At 58.5% G+C, this 19,403-nt stretch overlaps 3 protein-coding genes across 5 annotated transcripts; 1 reads left to right on the forward strand and 2 right to left on the reverse strand.

The window, feature by feature from the left end:
* Nucleotides 1-848: 848 nt before the first annotated feature.
* Nucleotides 849-4,101, reverse strand: RAB25 (RAB25, member RAS oncogene family). The gene is made up of 5 exons (XM_021532206.3): nt 3,947-4,101; nt 2,853-3,048; nt 2,547-2,740; nt 2,320-2,400; nt 849-1,559 (listed from the first exon to the last, which is right to left on the reverse strand). Exons 1-5 carry the CDS (start codon nt 3,984-3,986, stop codon nt 1,429-1,431), a joined length of 642 nt encoding a protein of 213 aa, XP_021387881.1. The 5' UTR covers nt 3,987-4,101; the 3' UTR covers nt 849-1,428.
* Nucleotides 4,102-4,724: 623 nt separating this feature from the next.
* LAMTOR2 (late endosomal/lysosomal adaptor, MAPK and MTOR activator 2) lies at nt 4,725-6,936 on the reverse strand. 2 transcript variants are annotated; one of them, XM_021532208.2, is made up of 4 exons: nt 6,818-6,936; nt 5,430-5,592; nt 5,226-5,315; nt 4,725-4,952 (listed from the first exon to the last, which is right to left on the reverse strand). In XM_021532208.2, the coding sequence occupies exons 1-4, from the start codon at nt 6,883-6,885 to the stop codon at nt 4,896-4,898; spliced, it is 378 nt and encodes a 125-aa protein (XP_021387883.1). In that variant the 5' UTR covers nt 6,886-6,936; the 3' UTR covers nt 4,725-4,895. The 2 variants fall into 2 exon arrangements, with proteins under 2 accessions (XP_021387883.1, XP_021387884.1); XM_021532209.2 differs by lacking the exon at nt 5,226-5,315.
* Nucleotides 6,937-7,303: 367 nt separating this feature from the next.
* UBQLN4 (ubiquilin 4) lies at nt 7,304-18,702 on the forward strand. Of its 2 annotated transcripts, XM_021532196.2 has the most exons (11): nt 7,304-7,460; nt 9,302-9,453; nt 11,636-11,841; nt 12,161-12,423; nt 13,521-13,679; nt 14,339-14,564; nt 14,939-15,078; nt 15,526-15,609; nt 16,202-16,317; nt 16,945-17,122; nt 17,527-18,702. In XM_021532196.2, the coding sequence occupies exons 1-11, from the start codon at nt 7,305-7,307 to the stop codon at nt 17,677-17,679; spliced, it is 1,833 nt and encodes a 610-aa protein (XP_021387871.1). In that variant the 5' UTR covers nt 7,304; the 3' UTR covers nt 17,680-18,702. The 2 variants fall into 2 exon arrangements, with proteins under 2 accessions (XP_021387871.1, XP_021387872.1); XM_021532197.2 differs by lacking the exon at nt 15,526-15,609.
* The last annotated feature ends 701 nt before the right edge of the window (nt 18,703-19,403 follow it).

Consider the following 19,403-nt stretch of genomic DNA (forward strand, 5'->3'; position numbering starts at 1 on the left):
CGCCCCTTCCAGCACAGCAAGCCCCGCTCCCGTCCCGCGAACTGGGAATTGCGTGCTCCATCCCAGTACGAGCCCCAGATGCCAGTGCCACGCCGGGGGTGCTGCCGGAGCCAGCGCTGCCAGGCTGGCACCGGGCAGCAGACCCACCTTTGAAGAGATAATCGTACTCATCGTCCTTGCCCCGCATCTCGCCCGGCACCGCAGCCCCGCTCCCACTGGGAAATCCAGCTGGGATTTCCGGGCCCTGCCCAGCCCGGGCAGGGGCTGTCCCTGTCCCCCGGCACCCATTGGTGCCACGGCCCTTCCTGCTCCGCACCCATTGGCGCCCGGGGCTGCCCGTCACACCCAGGTGCGCTCACCTGGGCCAGGTAAGGGGGGCAGGGACGGGCCGCCACCCGAGGGTGCCCCGGATGGGGACAGCGCGTCCCACACAGAGCCGTGGGCGTGACACGGAGCTGGGCTGGCACGTCCGGCGTGGGGCACAGGGAAAGCGAGCGCAGACGCGGAGAATCCAGCGGGATCACCCCGCTTCCAGGGGTTTCAGAGCCGGCAGAGGCCGCGTCATCGCTGGAAGTGATAAAGTTCAAGCAGGGGAACTAAACTGGGGAAGGCTGCATGGGGAGGGGGCACAGGGCGAGCACGGCTTTAGGGTGGGAGGGGGCACAGGACGAGCCTGGCTCCAGGGTGGGAGGGAGTGCAGGGGGGCCTTGGCACCGGGGTAGGAGGGGGCACAGGGGAGCCGTGGCATCCAGCTGGGCTGCTTCGGAGGCCGTGATTCTCAGCACATTATGAAGGTGGGGACCCAGGGCGTTGACCACAAACACGCAGGAATTCCAGCTCAGTAAACCTGCATTTCACAAGTCCTTTAATGATTGTGTCACGCCCGTGCTGGACACAGAGCTGCTCCCGGCCCCATGGCACCGGGCCCTGCTGGGACAGCCAAGGGCTGAGTGCTGCCACTTCACACCCCAGAGCAGTCCCTGGTGGGACAGACACCTGTTGGTCAGCCTCATCCTCAGTGCAGGCACAGGGTGGCCCTACAGCAGCACCCCAGGGCCAGAGGGAATCAGAGAGGCTCCTGTTGCTGGCATGATCCTGCCCAGAACCTACTGGCTTCCTCCCCAGAGGTGCTTCAGGGGTGTCCTGGTCATTTTGCCCTGCAGGTCCAGAGGGCTGTTAGGGTGCTGTCGTGACAGTGGTGATGCTAATCAGGGCCCAGCAAAAATGAAACAAGAGAGAGAAGAGCTCCTGGAACTGGTGCTTCTCACTGTTTATGGCAGAATTTGGCCCCTGTCCAGGCTGCTGGTCCCCACCGCACCAGGACAGGGGTGGCACTGCAGGCGGGGTGACACCAGCCTGTGCTGGTGGCCACTGGTGTGTCCTGGCATTGTGGGGTCCCCTGGGGACTTCCCGGGGTGCCCAGCAGGTTCAGAGGGGCACGCAGCACGGGCGCCTCTCTGCCTGTGCTGGGGCTGTGCTCGCAGGGCTCTCACTTGCAAGTGACACCGTGTTGCTTTGGCTGCTCCTCTGCTTCTGCTTCTGCACTTTGTAGAAGATTTCTGCAAAAGAAGTGCCAGGGATTCCATGTGTCAGCCAAGGCCCCCCGAGGATGCAGGGACAGCTTCAAGCCTGCAGCCCCCACTGCTCAGTGCTGGTGGCTCTCCTTTGCTCTACGCAGCACAGGGGTGACTCGAGGGCTGACAAGGGACAAGGCGTGCATCCCTGCGGCGCTTGGGGAACACCCTGTGCTTGGCCCATTTCCTCTTGCCCAACCTGGGATTAGTGCTTCACCCTGTGCTGGGGCTGGCAGCTCACTGGGCCAGGCTGGGTCAGCGCAGCACTGCACAGCATGGCACGGAACAGCACCGCATGGCTTGGCATGGCTCAGCACAGCATGGCACACCTCGCTGCCCGGACACTGCTGGCTGCCATTCCTGGAGAGCTGCTCTTGGACTCCGTCCCTGGCCCCCCAGGCCCCCACAGCTGGTTTGGCAGGATGCTGGAGACACCAAGTCATGAGCCCAAGACAACAGGAAGGAGACTGGAGATTACGGGGCAGAAGCAGCCCCCGGGGCTTCAGGGATGCCCAGGGGCCGTGAGAACAAAGCTTCGGGTGTGGGAAGTGAAACGCCCAGCACCAAAGGCTGAAAACCAAAGCAGCCAGAAAGACAACACCAAAAGACCTCATGAAACTAGCCCCAAATAGCTCAAGTGGAGCAGGGAGAGAAGTGCTGCACATCATCTGCCCAGCCCTGCATCCCTGGGAAAGGGACCCTGCAATGCCCTGGAGCTGCTGAATTACAGCTCCAGTGCCTGTACCCTTCAGGATGGTCTCAAATGCTTCCTCAACGTTGGTGGAGTCCAGCGCCGAGGTCTCGACAAACAGCAACCCGTTGTTGTCTGCAAGGAGAGGAGATCCCTGAGATGAGGACATGCCTCCACTCTGGAGCACCTTTAGAGATGTTCAAGTACCTGCACTGGTGCAGGTCCATGTTGTTGGAGAGGTTATTAAGCCCCCAGCCCTGTGGCGGGGTGCCAGCCTGTACCTGCAAACATTTTTGCCTCTTCCATGGGCACCTCTCGAGCCTGTGCAAGGTCAGTCTTGTTCCCCACCAGCATGACAACGATGCTGGCCTCGGCATGGTCATAGAGCTCCTTCAGCCAGCGGTCCACCACATCGTATGTCTGGTGCTTGGTGATATCAAACACCACCAGGGCACCCACAGCCCCCCGGTAATACCTGTGACAGAACCCTACTATTATTCCATGCTCCAGCTCCCCCCAGCACCCTCACCCATGGGGCTGAACCCAAGCCCCAGGAGAGGCAGGGATTTGAGGCCTCCCATCCTTACGCGGAGGTGATGGCGCGGTAGCGCTCCAGCCCGGCCGTGTCCCAGATCTGAGCCTTCACCACGGCGTCTCCCACCAGGATTGTGCGCGTGGAGAACTCCACGCCGATGGTGGTGCGGCTGTCGTGGTTGAACTCGTTGCGGGTAAAACGAGAGAGCAGGTTTGTTTTTCCCACCCCAGACTCCCCGATCAGGACAACTGTGGAAGGAAGGAGAAATCCCACTGGACTGCCCCAGCTACCAGCACTGGTTGCATTGGCATCGCTCGCTGCTGTCCGGTGACCCCAGACTGGCTGCAGAGGCTGGGCAGCTGTGTGGGTTTAACCCCTGGTGTGGGCACTCCTTCAGCCCAGCTGTGCTCCCTAGTGCTGGTGTAACCCCAGAGCTGGTCAGGGGGCTCAGGGCTACCGGCCTCTGGGCAGCAGGAGCAGGGCAAGGAAGTCGGTGAGCCCTGGGTCACCCTGCTGCAGTGGGCACCCAGGACAGGTGGCACACCAGAGCCTGTCTGTCTCCACTTGCCCAAAGGGAGCACTGAGCTCCAGCAGAGTCCAGCCAATAGTACCTGGCAAAGACCAGGCGGGCCCAAGGAGCTCAGCATGGGAGGCGTGAGGCTGCGCCCCCATTTCTCCAGCTCAGCTTTGACCCCCAGGTCCTCTGCTGTGCCACTGCCCAGGTCACCGCAGCAAGTGACTTTTCAATGCCCACTGCTCTCGGGGGTCACAGGATGTCGTGGCATTTGTCTCACACACTCAGCCCCAGCTTTCACAGCCCCACTATCCCGTAACAGCAATTCGCCTGGCACTGCACGCCTTCAGCCTTGGGGTGAGTGAGGGTCTCCCCGGGTCTCTGTGGACCTTGCTGCTGCTCACCAGCCCTGGCTGGCCTCACTGCTGTCAGCGGACCGTGCCTGGCCCCCAGTCCCCTCACCTTCCGTAGCTCCCGGTGCCCATCACAGCTGCGGGGACAACCAAAAACGTGCCAGCTCAGGACACAGCCACCCTGGGGAACGGGCACCCTCGTTGCCTCCCCGCAGCCCCTGGATTTCTGCTCCACTCCTTTTGGGGAAGGGGAGGGCTGGCACGGAGCGCAGGACTCACCCTTGAAGACGAAGTTGTAGTCCTCCTCGGCGCTGCCCATGTCGCCCCGGCCGCCGCCTGCCCTCGCAGGGCCCCGGGTTTCCTCCGTGCCGCTGCCGAGCCCGAGCAGCCCGCGGGGCGGGCCGGGCTCCCGGGGCGCCGAGGGAGGAGACGGAGCCACCGAGGCTCCTCTGTGCCGGGGAGCGAGCGGGGCCGAGCGGCTCCGGGGAGCGGAGGGTCCGGGACAGCGGCGAGAGGCCGAGCAGGCGACAGCGCGGCGCCCAAGGGGTGGGACCGGGTGTCGCAGCGCAGGTTGGGCAGGTAGCGGCACCCCTGGGACCGTCACGGGGCGGCCGGAGGAGGAGCCAGGGCTGATCGGAGTGCGGGGCAGGCTGGGGCAGCGAGAGCAGCACCAGCAGGATGGGCAGCGCGGGCAGGGAGGGTGCCAGGGCACCGAGGGCACCGCGGGGTGGGACGGCAGCGAGGGCAGCCGTGCCAGGAGCAAACCCCCGCTCAGCCCGGCTCCCGCGGCTGTCGATGTTCCCTCGCCTCTGCTGCCATCGTGTGAAAGCCAGGGAAATAGGGATGGGAAGGAGCCCCCAGCACCCCCAGCTATCCCAGTGTAACAGCAGGGCTGGGTAGGGGCTCGGCTCTCTCGTAACCCCTCTCCTTTGACAACAGCCCCTTGCAACTTGTTGTTTTTCCCCAGGGCAATGGCACCTCCCAAACACTGCCCAGGCACCTCCAGCCCAGTCCGGTTGTGTTACCCCTCAGCTCCCCCAACAACAGACACAATGGACACAAGCATCAAACACACTTTTATTCCCGCCAGCTTCTGGATTCCTGCCACTGCATTCTTAAGACCCCACCAGAGCTCCAGGATGCCCATGGGGCCACTCACGCCCAACCCACGGCGGTGACGGTGACGGTGCTGGAGCCCCGTGGCACCTCAGAGCCCTCCACTGCCTGCTCACGATGCAGCCACCTGCGTGAGCGGCTCCTCCAGGTACTGCACCAGTGCCTGTGCCTGCAAGCAGAGAATGGCATGAGCCACGCTCAGGTGGGTTTTGCAACACGTGTGCCCACTGCCCACTTGCTTATTGTAATTTGTATTTCAGTTTAGGACCTTAAAAAGGTGTGATAGAGTGCCTGGGCAGGCACAGGGGACAGAGGAGTCTCTGCAAGGTCCAAAGAGAGTCCCAGACACAGCAGCTTCCTGAGCCCTTCCATCCCAATCCTCTTCAACAGCTCTTTCCCACACCAAGCAGGGATGCAGCCCTGCCTACACCCCAGCCATTACCTTGGCTTTCAGCATCCCAAATCCGACCGTCTCCTTGGCGTACATGCAGAGCAGCAGGTTTGCCACCCGTGTGATGGCCACTCGCCCCTCCTGCCCAGGGAGAAACAGCACCTGTGGCACCCCAGCTTGGCCTGGACCCCCAGCACGATCCTGGCACCACAGCCACGTCCCCAGGGAGGGCAGGCAGGCTCCAGCCCCACATACCATGCAGTCCATGAGGATGAATTTGAGGTTGTCCTCATTGAACGCCTGGTGCCCATTCTTGTCGTAGGCCACCCAGATGTTGCTGGCGATGGCTGCGGTGACCCTGGCATCAGTGTCCCCATAGCCCGAGTAGGCAAGCAAGGACCCCTCGTTGTTCAGCAGCCTGGGAAGGACACGGTAGGGCAAACCAGACCCTCTCAATACCAGGGGTAGAGCAAACCCCCCCCACCCAGTCCCAAGAACTGCTCCCACAATGCTCCCACTCTGCAGGGGTTTGGCAGGGAGTGGGGGGCTTCAAAGCCAGAAAGCTCTGCAGTGGCCCCAGGCCCGAGCAGGCCAGTGCAGGGCTGTGGTGTATCTGCCTGTTGAAGCAGCAGGACCTGCCACAGGCTGGGCATGAGGAGGACAAACACTGCACAGCCCCAGCCCTTGCACTGTGCATGAGGCATCCCAGCACCAGACATCAGGAACGGTGCAAGGCCCCAGCCCCACACACTGTGCACAGTGCCAGCACCATATGGAGCCCAGCACCGTGCAGGGTGTGTGGTTTCAATCCCACGTGTGCCCCTGGAAGGGCTCGGCCCCTTTGCCTTCCCCAGGCAGGGACAGGGAACATCCCCAGGCAGGGGCAAAGGCAAGGAGCATCCCCGGGCAGGGACAAGGGCAAGGAGCATCCCCAGGCAGGGGCAAAGGCAAGGAGCATCCCTGGGCAGGGGCAGGGGCAAGGAGCATCCCTGGGCAGGGGCAAGGAGCATCCTCAGGCAGGGGCAAAGGCAAGAAGCATCCCTGAGCAGAGGCAGGAGCAGGGGCAAGGAGCATCCTCAGGCAGCAGCAAGGGCAAGGAGCATCCCTGGGCAGGGACAAGAGCAGGGGCAAGGAGCATCCCCAGGCAGGGGCAAGGGCAAGGAGCATCCCCAGGCAGGGGCAAAGGCAAGGAGCATCCCCGGGCAGGGACAAGGGCAAGGAGCATCCCTGGGCTGGGGCAAGGAGCATCCTCAGGCAGGGGCAAAGGCAAGAAGCATCCCTGAGCAGAGGCAGGAGCAGGGGCAAGGAGCATCCCCAGGCAGGGGCAAAGGCAAGGAGCATCCCTGGGCAGGGGCAGGAGCAGGGATAAGAGCAGGGGCTGGGGAAAGGCAGGCAGCATCCTTGGGCTGGAGCAGCATTCCCAGGGCAGGAGCAGGGAGCATCCCCCGCTGCAGGGACAGGGGCAGGCAGCACCTCCGGGCAGGGGCAGCATCCCCGGGGGCACGGACAGCGGCAGCACCTGCCGGGCTGGGTACGAGGGAAGCATTCCGGGCGGGGAAAGCACGTCCCCGCAGCGCCGTCACCCCGGTGCCCGCCGGGCCCACTCGGGGAGAGCCGCCCCCCGCCCGGCCCCCCGCACTCACAGCGTGCTCTGGACGCCGCCGGTGTTGGCCTGGCTCAGCACCTGCGTCAGGGCCTTGGGCCGCAGCATGGCCGCCGCCGGCACCGCGGGCCGCGGGTGGGGCCGCGCCGGGCGGGGCCGTCACGGGCCGCGCCGCGCGCGGCACGCCGGGAGCTGTAGTCCCGCCCGGGCCTGCCGTGTCCCCGTAGGCGCCGGGGCTCCAGAGGGGCCGCGGCAGCAGGAGGGAGCACGGGGCGGGCGTGGCCCTCGGTGCCCGTGGGGATCGGGGATGGAGCCGGTGGAAGGGGGCAGCGGCGGGGCCCTGCGGGCAGCTCCCCCTCCGCAGGCTCAGCCCCGCTTTCAGCCCGCGCCCCGCTCCGGCCGCCCGGCCCGCGCTGCCGCCGTTCCTCCGCGCCGCCGGGAGGCGCCGTCCCGGCCGAGGCGGCGCTGCGGCGCCGCTCCCGGCTCTCTGTGGTGGCGGCGGCCCGGGCTGGCGGCGGGCGGCGAAGATGGCGGAGCCGAGTGGCGGCGGCGGCGGCGGCCCCGGGCCCGGGCCGGGCGGGGACGGCCAGCCAGGGCCCGGCGGGGCGCTCATCCGCGTGACCGTGAAGACCCCCAAGGACAAGGAGGAGATCGTCATCGCGGACGGCGCCTCCGTGCGCGAGGTGGGGGCGGGTCAGGCCGGGAGGCCCGGGGGGCCGGGGCGGGGGCTGACGGGCGGGGGCGGCCGCTCTGGGGGGCTGGGGGACCCAGGAGTGCGGCGAAGGGCTTTTGGGAAGGGAGCCGAGTTTTGGGGCCCGGCAGGAATTTGGGGCGCGCGTGAGGAGCGGGGGAAGGTGCTCGGGGCTGGGGGGCGCTCAGAGGGGCTGGGGGGCTCTTGGAGACCCGGATCTGGGCTGGGGCTGGGCTCGGGGGCAAGCCGGGCTTTCCGCGGCACCCCGGGCCTTTGGGCCTCAGATCGGAGGGAGGACAGGTGCTGGAGGCCTTTGGAGGGGAAACAGCCCCGAGGGCGGCAGGTGTCGGGGGGGCTCACCTGTGGCAGGGGTCGTAGGTGTCGGAAACACAGGAGTTGGGGGCTCGGAGGGCGGCTTTGGGGGTGGTGGCAGTGGGAGGGGTGTGAAGGACCGGGGTGGGGTCTGGGGGCTCGGCCCGTGGGCCGGGCTGCGTGGGAGAGTTTCCTGAGCGGAGGTGTGGGGAAGGTGGTGGGACTGTGGGCAGAGCCGCAGGGGTGCGCGGGGGGCTGCCAGGGGGACACCTGGGGGTCCTGGCGTACCTCGGGATTTCTCTGGAGGCAGATGCCCCTGGCCAGGGGAGAGGAACTGGGCAGATGTTTGGGGCCAGCTTTGGATGAGGTGGAGGGAAGGAAACATCGGCCCTTCCACGGGTGGGCTGGGGGGGCTCTGCACCTGCTAGGGAGCGGGAGAGGGCTGGGATTGCCAAGAGCTGCGCTTAGCGAAGGCTGGGATTGGCAGGGACGCGCTCTAGGGCTGGTCCTGGCATCGAGGAAGTGGCGATGCCCACTGGGACAAGGTGTCATGGGCGCTGCGTTGGGCTGGCTGTGTGCTTTGGTCGGGCGTAGGGCACGAGGTCAGCGTGTGAAGGGCCTGGCAGGGATCTCTGGGCAGCAGTTCATGGCGTGGGCATGCACGTGTGGCCCTCCTGATCCTTTCCCTGGGGGGAGCCCCTCGGACAGGAGGTGTGGAGTGAGGGCTTTGTGCAGGGGGGCCACGGAGCTGTGTGGGGAGAGACACAGACAGGGTGATCTGGGGCCAGGGCTGAGCTGTGCCCAGCCTTGATTTTAGAGTTCGGGTAAACTGAAGCTCTCTCCAGGCTGAGAGCTCTGAAACCACCATGTGTTTCACTCTCCATGCTGGCCTTCCCCTTTGAATTCCCTTTAGTTTGTGTTTCCCAAGTGCAAGGCTTTATTTCCTCCAAATCAATCTGGGGATGCCCCGGCAGGGCCAGCAGTGAGAGTCTTGCTTGCAGGTGTAAATCCCAGCACAGCACACAGTAAGGAATAGGTGTCTATGCTCCGTGGCATGCTCACAGGGAATTCAGTTGCAGAAATAGGAATTGGAGAAGACCTAGTTTATTTCCATTGGCTGATAAAGGATTATTCCCTTTTCCATAGAGCACTGTCCTGTATTAAATCGGAGTTTGGCTTTCCTTAGGAAAAAAAAATCAAATGAACAGATGAAACCAGTTCAGTCGTTCAGCATAAATGGTGTGTTTGGGTTAGGCCTGAAGCACAATTGGTCTGGCTTGGGAAGCCTTCAGCTCTTCTGAGGGAATGGCTCTGTTTTTTTCTGACATTTACTCCATAGTTTGTAATTTCAGAACTTGTCTTTGGTTTGGTTTTCATTAGCACTTCAGGCATCATCAGCAGCTGGTGACTGTGTGATACCTTCATGGGCTGTGAGGATTGTCAGTTCCTTGGGCTGTTCCCAGAATGGATTTATGTTACTGGTACCAGTCCTTTGCCTGAAAAATGCTGTTTGTTTTTCAGTTCAAAGAAGAGATTTCTAGACGGTTTAAAGCCAAACAGGATCAGCTGGTTCTGATCTTTGCTGGGAAGATCCTGAAGGATGGAGACACGTTGAATCAACATGGGATCAAAGATGGGCTCACTGTTCATTTGGTCATTAAGACTCCGCAGAAGTAAGAGCTTAGTCTTGGAGGGGCTGGTGTCAAATGGGGGCTGGGAATAACTGATTGTGATGATCCTGGTGAGCTTTCCCTGCCCCAGCCGTGGGGGTTTGTCACTAACCTGTCCGTGGATGACACAGCTGTGATGGTGTGTGGCAGGTACCTGGAGGGGCTGTCCTTTAACATTACTCATGTGTGTGTCTTGGAAGAGCCCATCAGAAATGTATACTGGTTCTAGCAAACCAGCAAAAGTTCTAGGAAAAGTTGCTGGTAAAAGAAATTACTTTCCCAGTGAGTTTGTGTTGCTGTAGAAGCCAATACCTGGGTTTTCTGTCACCTCCTGCTACATACTCAGCTCTGAGGCTGTGCTCAGGCTCCCCGGGGTGCCACAGGAGGCACACATGCCCTGGTGGGCCCTGCAGGCACGGCTGCACAGGCTGGTGCAGGCAGTGGATGCTGTGCAGCCACGGACATGGGGCAGTGTGGGGTCACCCTGTGCTGTGGTGCACCCGGGCAGTTCCCTGTGGGGATCTGGCTCAGGTGCACCACAGACCTCAGACTGGGAGCAGGACATGGGGCTGACCTCAGGCTCCTGCGGGTTTGGCTCTTCCCAGCACTTTCCAGAGAGGTGGTGGGCATGGAAGGATTTTGGGAACAGCTTCTGTGCTTTAGTTGCAGCCACATTTCAAGGCCCTTCACAGCCGTGCCTCAGGCTCTGGTCACAGCGTGCCCCAGCTCCCGGGGAGCTCCAGGGCTATGTCTCTGTGCAGTTCTGCTGTCCCCTGGGGGAGCTGCACTAATCAAAATAGGCTTTCCCCCCCTTCTTTTTATTCCACCTGTTCTTCTACAAACACAAGGAAGTGTGCTGTCAGGTTCTGCAGCCTCCTTGGATTCTGCCTCTCCAGGTAGCCTGATGCTGTTTCTGCTGTCTCCACTATAAATGTGGTATTGGTGACTGTTTCAAAAGGGGAATCACAGCTGTCCTGGGCTGCTCATTTTTCTCCTGATAATAGTCCTAGAAAAGTGCTTACTGAAGACATTACAGGCTCTTCCTGTGGGAGGAGGTTGAGAGAAACCAAGTGCCCTTTCTCTGGCTTCCTTCTTCCTTTCTTATTCAGCTTTCCATTTGCTTTCCCCACTCTTTGCCTCTCTCAGTGGCCACTGGTTTTCAGCAGCAGTCAGGTCTGTCTGGACAGTGGATAGGGGCCTTCAGGGTTGATTTTTCAAGTTCTAGAAGAGTGAAAAAGGAAAGGGAGAGAAAAGGAATAATTCTTGGTTTTGGAAAAAAAATCAAGGAATCATTGTTCTCACTGTCATAGGTATAATAGCATTATTGAGGTGAATAAAGTGAATTTTGTGGTCTAATTTAATGAAAGCTCTTCAACATGAGTCCAGAGCTTGCTGTTGTGACTGCAGAGGCTTCAGAAAATCTTTAACTGTTCTCTTCCAAATTCCTGTAACACTCTTGACGAGTAACTGGTAAGAAGGTACTAACATGGGTTGGTGTATTCAGCAAAGCTGATGTCCAGTACCTGCTGCGTGGTGGCTTACAGCACAGTGTCTCTTTGGGTGGGTTAAAAGAAGCTCCAGACAAGTTGTGGTGGAGCAGGAGCCTTGCATCAAGGTACAGCCAGTGGCAGAGCAGGAATTTGAAGTCAAATGTTCCATGGCTTTGTGAGACAGGTGCTGGCTGCCTCGTGCCTCAGTTTCCCTTTTTGTACAGTAGTGCTGATGCTTCTTTTTGCCCCAGAAGCACTGATAGGAATACTCAGAAGTGAACATTGTTGTTTACCCCATGCACTCGCCCTTTTGTAACTCCTGGGGTTTCTGCGGGAGCAGCAGAAGGATTTTGCTGTTTGAAGCACACTCATTGCTCAAAGATATGGCTGCAGTAATTAATTCAGTGGGATTCAAGGAAGAGCTGGATACAGCTCAGGTTAAGACCCATCCAGCCACTCTGTGTGGGCCACAACAGCCTGTCAGGGGTGCAGTGCTTCAGGATGGGAGGCAGATTCCAGCAGATGGAAGCACATCTGGGAGCACAGCTGTGGATCAGTGCAGGCAGAGATGGGGTGGAAGCTGGGGCTGGCTGCTGTGCTGGGAGCCCTGTCATTGTGGGGTGCACGTCCTGTGTCCCCACAGAGGACTCCCCTTGCCCTTCCCCGAGGAGTTTAATACCTTTTATCCTTTGCAGGGTCCAAGATTCAACATCTGCTGCTTCTGCCCCCAATGCTGCTTCTGCCCCCACTGCAACCCCTTCTTCTCCTGCTGCCCCATCTCAGCCCTCTACATCCAGCAGTGCTGGCCCGGACACAGGGAGTGGCAGCAGACGGAGCAGCGGGTCGGGGAGCGTGGGAGGTCCTGGAGATGGAGGCCCCAACAGTGCTGCATCCATCCTGTGTAAGTGGGCGCTGTGGGAAGGAGGAATTTTCTGGGATTAGACCAAGGAGTTGGGGTTCTTGACCCCTGTTGTTGTCTCTGCCTGCCATGGGCTTTGCATGAGTCACTCCTGTGGCACACCTCTGTGTCCCTGCTCAAGGTAATGGCACTTGGTGAAGTGTGTGTGTGTGTAGGGATGTCCTTACTCAGAGCTGGCTGCTGGACACAGGATAACTCTGGGTTTGTGGGGATGCAGTTCAGCTGCTGTGCCTGCCCTCTTTTGCAGTTGCTGCCAGTTACTGACTCATACCTCTCTTCCCCTGTGCTGTTCCCTCTCCAGCTGGCTTCGGTGGCATCGCTGGGCTGGGCAACCTTGGGATGGGCTCTGCCAACTTCATGGAGCTCCAGCAGCAGATGCAGCGGCAGCTCATGTCCAACCCTGAGATGCTTTCTCAGATCATGGAGAATCCCTTGGTGCAGAACATGATGTCCAACCCTGACCTCATGAGGCAGATGATCATGGCCAATCCCCAGATGCAGCAGCTCATGGAGCGAAATCCAGAGATAAGCCACATGCTTAATAACCCAGAGCTCATGAGGCAGGTGAGTCACACCAGGGCTCAGTAAACAGGGTTGAGGAGAGTCTTTGTGGACCAACATCAGTGTCTGCACTGCAGAGGAGGAGTGGGAATGCCAGAACAGTGGTTTTGGAGATCTCTTCCTTCCTGCTGTGAGCTCCCCACAAACAGATGGTGGTCTTGAGTTATGTGAATACTAAATACTCAACCCATGTCCTTTCAACTCTTATTTCCCTTTCAGAGCTATTGAATCCATGGTGTATTGTGGAAAAAAAGGGATGCTGGGATTTTTCTAGCATGCTGACTACAAGGCTACTGTATTGTGATTCAGGAATGGGAGTAAAAACAGTGCTGGAGAAGTGAAGCTACTGCAAAAGCTCTTTGTTTCTCTCTAGTTCTCTTGACAGATTATGTAGAGACTCCAGAGCTGTACAGTGTTCCACTACCTGTATCAGTGGGGAGCAGTAGTGTAGGCTGGTATTCCAGAGGGCTCTCATTTTTCCCAGAGCAGAGAGGACCTGTGTCCAAGAGGACTGGCTGTCTGGAAGACCAGAGGTTCATCAGAAGAGAATCCTCAGGGATCAGTGGGAATCTGGGTGTCAATAGCCATTAACAGGACTCTGCTGTTTCCTGGGAAGGCTTGTCAAGAGGGTTGTGCTCAATGGGCCTCATTTCCATCTGCTGCTCACTCATTCTGCTTTCAGCTGTGTTGGCCATACATGAAATTCCAGAGCTGCAGCGCTAAATTTTGAATAATCTGTACTTCAGCAGTTCCTCAAATGAGACCTGGATATTTATTGTGCAAGGGAGGCCTGTCAAAAGTCTGGAGAGGGTGGGAGGATCCACCTTCCCAGTTTCTGTAGGTAGTCCATCCAGACTGAGTGGGAACATTTGATGTTGGATGTCTGGATGTCCTGATACTGCTTAGGAACAGAGCAGTGTCATCCAGCTGAACTGAGGCTGAGAAGGAAGAGAGCTGAGCAAGGCTGGGGAGGAGCCTGGATCCCTGGGCTCTCTTTGCTTGGATAAATGATGTCTCTGCTCTCTGCCTGTGAACTGTGTTAAATTATTGTCTCTCTCCTGGAAGAGGAGCTTGAGCTTTCCACCTTTTCCTTCTCGCAGACGATGGAATTGGCTCGTAACCCTGCCATGATGCAGGAGATGATGCGGAACCAGGACCGTGCTTTGAGTAACCTTGAGAGCATTCCAGGAGGATACAATGCCCTGCGCCGGATGTACACGGACATCCAGGAGCCCATGTTTAGTGCAGCCAGGGAGCAGGTATGGCTGATTGTCACTGGGGTGTAGTGTGGGAAGGGGGTCTTTCCCTGTCCCCTGTGCTGATGGGGCGTTTTCCTACAGCCTGGCTCTTCATCACTCCAGTGCAGGCACTGGCTGGAGAACGTGGTGCAGTGCCTCTCGTGACATGGGTTGAGGTGTCAGAGGAGAGACCTGCTCTGGCTCCTGCAGTCCCCCAGCAGGCTGGATGCCAGCCCTGACCGATAGGCAGGCCCTGTCGCTGCTAGCCCAGCCCTCTGCTCCCTGGATTAGCTGGAGCCTGACGCCTTCAGTACGGAGCTGGCTCAGATCCAGCTGGCTGGTAGTGCAGGAGGAGGGAGCACAAGTCTGGCTGCAGAGGGCTGTGCAGACATACTCCAGTCCAGATTACCTACTGCTATGTCCGGGTGCTGGTTTCACAAGGGCGTTTTGAAGCCCTGCATTTGGGAGCTGAATCTGGGGCTGTGGCCACTCCTGAGCCTCGTCTTTTTCTGAGTGAGGTGTGTTGTGGATTGCAGATTTCTCAGGAGGCGGATCATGGCACATATTTAATAAATTCTGGACTTGGCTGAATATGATCGGCTGTTCTCTGGCTCAGTGCTGGGGTTGGTCTGCTGGGACTAACTGATTCCATCTGTTTTATTTTTTTTTTTTCTCCCTAGTTTGGCAGCAATCCTTTCTCTTCCTTGACGGGGAATTCTGACAGCTCAAGCTCTCAGCCTTTGCGGACGGAGAACAGAGAGCCATTGCCAAACCCCTGGAGCCCCACACCCCCTGCTTCCCAGAGTCAGGCACCCAGCAGTGAAGGGAGCACGGGCTCGGCAACCACCCAGGGCACCCCAACTGTATCCAACCCCTTTGGGCTGAATGCTGCCAGCATCGGCGCTGGTACGTAAGGGAGGAGCCGGAGGGTGCTGCTGGCTGAGCAGGTCACCCAGCTTCCTTGGAGGGCTGGTTCCTCTGGCGTTTGAGCCCTGTCTGTGGCTGATACCCAGAGGAGTGGGTCTAGCCTACTTGCAGACACAAATGAATTATTCTGATGCGCTTGTCGAACGGTTCCTTTGGGAACTCTGCTGTCCCTAAAGCCCTCAGGAGCAGGAGAGTGGCCAGCAGAGCACTGCCATGGCTGTCCACAGCCATGTTTGCTGCTGGTGGGGGGGTGGAGTACAGGCAGTGCTGTCACCTGTCACATTGTATTTCAGGCAATGCAGCGGTGCTCAGGCTCATCAGGGGTTTTTCTTTGTCTTCCCCTCCCCTTGCAGGCATGTTCAACAGCCCAGAGATGCAAGGACTCCTGCAGCAGATTTCTGAAAACCCTCAGTTGATGCAGAATATGATCTCTGCCCCCTACATGCGGAGCATGATGCAAACTCTTGCCCAGAACCCGGACTTTGCAGCACAGGTAAAAGTGTTGCAGTTGTCAGCTGTTGCCAGGCAGGCCATGAGCTCAGTGTGAGGTGTCAGTCTGCTGCTGGGGTCAGACTGGTTCCTCCTGCAGACACCGGAGCAGAGTGAATACACCATTTGGTTGTGTTTCTCGACAGCCTGAAGGCAGCCCCAGCTCTGAGTTCTGCGTGTTTTGCAGAGCCTCTAACACAACAGGTGGCTCTCAGAGGGACATGGGAATGGCCCTTCTCTTTGCTTGTGGCCAGGTGGCCCCTGTTCAACACCGCTGTCAGGAACTGAGCTGTCCTGTTTTGATCCCCCGTAGCAGGGCAGCATGTTGAAAGCCCAGGGAGGGAGTCAGGGGCCCCATGACTGACATGTTTTTCATGGCTTAGTTGCATAGGGTTTGACAGCAAGTGGCAGCAACCCTCTGACCCTACCTACATGTGCTGTCTCTTGCTAGATCATGGTAAATGTCCCCCTCTTTGCTGGGAATCCACAGCTTCAAGAACAGCTCCGCCTTCAGCTCCCTGTCTTCTTGCAGCAGGTAAAGGCCTCTGGCTGGCCCTGTGCTGCCCTCAGCCCCTGGCTCCAGAGCTTCTCCCCCACTGTGGCCCAGGCAGGATCTCAGCTGCTTGGTGGAGTGCACTAGGGAGCATGTGGGCTTGGGGGGCCGGGCTGAGGAAGGAAGGGGGTTGCACAGGGGAGACAATGAGGAAGAACAAGGTAGTCGGAATTAACTTGCCTGAATTACTGAAAGGTAGACTCCAGATTAGGCTTGTGAAGCTACTTGGAACCCGTGTGTAGACAGGCTCTCACTGTGTTGAGTTTGCAAAAATTGCACCGTTAATTGTGCTAGAGCAGCTGGTTCTCAGGTAAATCGGAATCCAAAGGCAAGTGTCCCCAGTTCTAATCTGATTGACCCAGTTCATTTAGGAAGCCTGATGTGAGCTCTGTGAGTGTCCCTGCAGGTGAGCCCTGCAGTCTGGAGCCTCGGAGGAGGATCCAGACACGAAGGCCAGCGCTGGCCACAGGCAAGAGGCTCAGCTTGGCGCTGGCTCAGGTGTGGCAGTGGTGGAGCTCTGGCTGCCTGAGCTCTCCCTGGTTGGTACCGTGGTGTCTCTCTGCCTTGTCCCCAGATGCAGAACCCGGACTCCCTGTCCATCCTTACCAACCCCCGCGCCATGCAGGCCCTGCTCCAGATCCAGCAGGGGCTCCAGACGCTGCAGACGGAGGCCCCCGGACTAGTGCCAAGGTATGGAACACTCCAGAGCGGGGCCATGCAGGCAGAGCTGCTGTGCCCAGCACCAGCAGGCAGAACTGGCTCTGGATTCATCCAGGAGATCTGCCTGGGGCACTCTGTCATGGGGACTTGTGCTGGTGTGTGCCTGCAGGCCCCTCTGAGCAAGCTAATTAGCACTTGCTGCTTGCTTGTGCTTCACCAGGAAGTCCTTGACCCTTTTTGGAGAAAAGGTTTGAAGTGCACTTGGTCCTTCCCCCATCCTTTGTTTGCTGCATTTAGTGTGGACTGAACTCAAGAACTTTATCTCTGGAGAACAGTACGAGATGGACAGACACAGGCACGAGGCTGGGTGGGTGTGCTGGGGCAGGCTGATGTACTCAGCCCTCAGCTCTGTGCTTACTGTCACCACGGGTCACACTCCATCACAGCAGTTCTCTGCAGGCTTCTCTTAGCTCTGCTCACTCCCAGTGCCGTGTGTGACCAGAACACGGATGCAGCTGGTTCCGTTTTCAGAGCTGCCCTGTAGCAGTGCCTTCAGTGAGGGCCAGCCTGGTCGTGCCTGCTGGCTGCCCTGCTGCCCCACTCTGGTGGGTGCCCAATGCCAGTGTCACCCTGAGCATGCCCTGCCTTCCTCTGCAGCCTTGGCTCCTTCGGCATGCCCCGGATGCCCCCGTCCTCCACAGGAGGAAGCACAATCCCGGAGAACCCCGTTCCCTCTGCTTCGACGCCGGCCAGTGCCTCTCCAGCTGGGGGTGGTAACCCTCAACAGCAGCTCATGCAGCAGATGATCCAGCTGCTGGCCGGAGGAAGCTCTCAAGTACGTAAAGCCCAGCGGGTGCTGGCATGGGCAGGGAGGTCTCCAGGGGAGTCCCCACCTCGCCTCACTCGGGGATGTGGTCTCCAGCATTCTCTTTCGGTTGTGGTACTCTGGGCTGGGTTTGGTGTTGGGGTCTGCCTGACCCTTTGGAGTGTTGAACCCTCTAAGAGGTTTAAGCTCAGGGTGCTGAGGATCCTTCTCCCTGCACTGCTGCCACCGTCAGCACCGGTCCAGGACTGACTCTGGTGTGGCTGCTGTGCCACGTCCCAGGGGCACGTGGAGGCTGTCCCCACAGGACCCTGAAGCTGAGCTCGGGGTTCCTGCAGAGCCGTGGCTGCTGGCACTGCCCACGTTGGCATGCTGCGTGTGCTTTGTCTCCAGGGTCTCTGTCCTTTCCCTCGCAGGCGCAGAGTCCCGAAGTGCGATTCCAACAGCAGCTGGAGCAGCTGAATGCCATGGGCTTCATCAACCGTGAGGCCAATCTCCAGGCGCTCATCGCCACCGGTGGGGACATCAACGCAGCTATCGAGAGACTGCTGGGCTCCCAGCCTTCCTAAACTCTGTCCTGCTGCCCCACAGGCGTCAGCACACGCATCCATACACATGCACAGGGGATCTTTCCGGAAAGCCCGCCATCATTTTCATATCTGACAGCTGTCCATGTATTTAAAACAAAAAGATACAGCTTAACCCCTGACCTTCCTACTAAGTTAAGATTTCATGTTGAAATGCTTTTTAACTGGCTTGTATGTGGATTCCAGTTCTCATCGTGGCCACAGAGACTTCAGATGTGTATTTTTTCCTAAATATGCCCTGTCTCAGACACTCTTCTCTCTCTCTCTAGATGGTAGAGGCGATACTTCTAGTTACTTACCTGAATGATTGTGTTTTGAGTAGCTTGATTTTAACTGTACATGATTCCTTTCCCTAGCCCTTCTTTCAGGCAAATATTTAAAAAATTGAGCCAAGTTTGGGGATTGGTTATTTCTCTCAGCGTCTTATTGGGAATGGATCAAAAGAAAAATTGAAATTACCTGAGAATTTCTGATGTCATTTGTCTTAATGTTTCCTGGGATGAGCCGAGCCCGTGTCCCTCGCTCAAGGTGCCTCCAGTCTCCTGGGTGGGTGAGAAACGTGCATTTGAAGTGTGGTCTCTTTACACTCTGGGGTGGTATAATGGAACCCAGGGGTGTGCAGTGACCAGGTGTGCTGTTCTTGAGCTTGAGTTAAAGGTGCTGTGCAGAGGAAGGTGTTTGCAAGGTGTGTTTCTGCCCAGGTCAGAGGTGTCCAGGGGCATTGACTCCTGTGCTCAGTTGGGCTCATTTGTACAAGTGTAAAAACTAAAAAGGAAATGGAAAAATAAGCTAACGGTCTTCTCGCTTCACTGCAAAATGTTGAAGTTCATGTTCTTCCCAGTTTAGATCCATCCTCCCCCCACCTTTCCATTCTGGTGTGTTTGAATGTTCAGACTGTCCAAGAGTCTCCACCAGCAGGGTGGTATTTCCCAGGAGCCTCCATGGCTGTGTAATTTGCATAGACCATTTTTATCAAAGGAAAATAAATGCGCACAACCATCTGTCTCCCTGCATCCCTGTCTCATCCTTGCCTGCCAGTTCCCAGTCACTTGGGACTAATCCGTGCTGTCCTGTTCCCGTGCTCAGCGCAGGCACGGGGGTGTCACTGTCCCTCCCACCTGGCCCGGCTGCCTTCCCTCACAGCCAGGAAACCTCTGACACTCCAGGAATGCTGCTGCAGCTTCCCAAACACTGGCCCTAAAGCGCCGGTTTGGAAGCTTCCTTTGAATTCGAATTGGCAATTAGCAGCTGTTGGAACTGTTGAGAGCTGCGAGTCGGTGTTACTTGGTAGTTTTGAGTTTTCTTTCCGTGTGGGAGGATGGGGCAGAGAGGGAACAGGAGGTTTGCTGCATACCTGTAAAACCTGCTGCACCCAGCCGGCTCCGGAGCTGGAACTGGGCTGGATGGGTGTTGGTGTTGCTGAGAGTGTAGGTGGTGGTGGTGGTGGAGAAAACACGGGGCTGGGAACACTCCTGCCTCTGTGTGTGCATCCTAATGAGGCTGCAATCCCTTGGAGGAGGTTTAGAAAGCAGCTTTAACCTCTTCTGAAGGCTCTGCACAAACGAGTGCAGTGCTTTGTGCAACCTCAGACGTGGGAGGTTTGCACAGAGCTGTGTAGGGATGGGACTGGAGGTCCCGGTTGGCGCTGGTGGGGTCAGAGCTCGTCCCAGATGTTACTGATTGGCCCCTTTGCAGCTCAGAACAGG

The sequence above is a fragment of the Lonchura striata genome, chromosome 33 (assembly GCF_046129695.1).
Source record: "Lonchura striata isolate bLonStr1 chromosome 33, bLonStr1.mat, whole genome shotgun sequence".
Lineage (NCBI taxonomy): Eukaryota > Metazoa > Chordata > Aves > Passeriformes > Estrildidae > Lonchura > Lonchura striata.

Bases quoted from the DNA above. Each gene is read 5' to 3' on its own strand.
- RAB25 (XM_021532206.3), bottom strand. From the start codon at position 3,986: ATGGGCAGCGCCGAGGAGGACTACAACTTCGTCTTCAAGG. The intron at 2,741-2,852 runs GTAAGGATGGGA...GTTCTGTCACAG, and splicing joins TACCGCGCCATCACCTCCGC to GTATTACCGGGGGGCTGTGG. The intron at 2,401-2,546 runs GTACAGGCTGGC...CTCTCCTTGCAG, and splicing joins AGAGGCAAAAATGTTTGCAG to ACAACAACGGGTTGCTGTTT.
- LAMTOR2 (XM_021532208.2), bottom strand. From the start codon at position 6,885: ATGCTGCGGCCCAAGGCCCTGACGCAGGTGCTGAGCCAGGCCAACACC. The intron at 5,593-6,817 runs GTGAGTGCGGGG...TGTCCTTCCCAG, and splicing joins GGCGGCGTCCAGAGCACGCT to GCTGCTGAACAACGAGGGGT. The intron at 5,316-5,429 runs GTATGTGGGGCT...CTCCCTGGGCAG, and splicing joins TCATCCTCATGGACTGCATG to GAGGGGCGAGTGGCCATCAC.
- UBQLN4 (XM_021532196.2), top strand. From the start codon at position 7,305: ATGGCGGAGCCGAGTGGCGGCGGCGGCGGCGGCCCCGGGCCCGGGCCG. The intron at 9,454-11,635 runs GTAAGAGCTTAG...TATCCTTTGCAG, and splicing joins GTCATTAAGACTCCGCAGAA to GGTCCAAGATTCAACATCTG. The intron at 16,318-16,944 runs GTATGGAACACT...CTTCCTCTGCAG, and splicing joins GCCCCCGGACTAGTGCCAAG to CCTTGGCTCCTTCGGCATGC.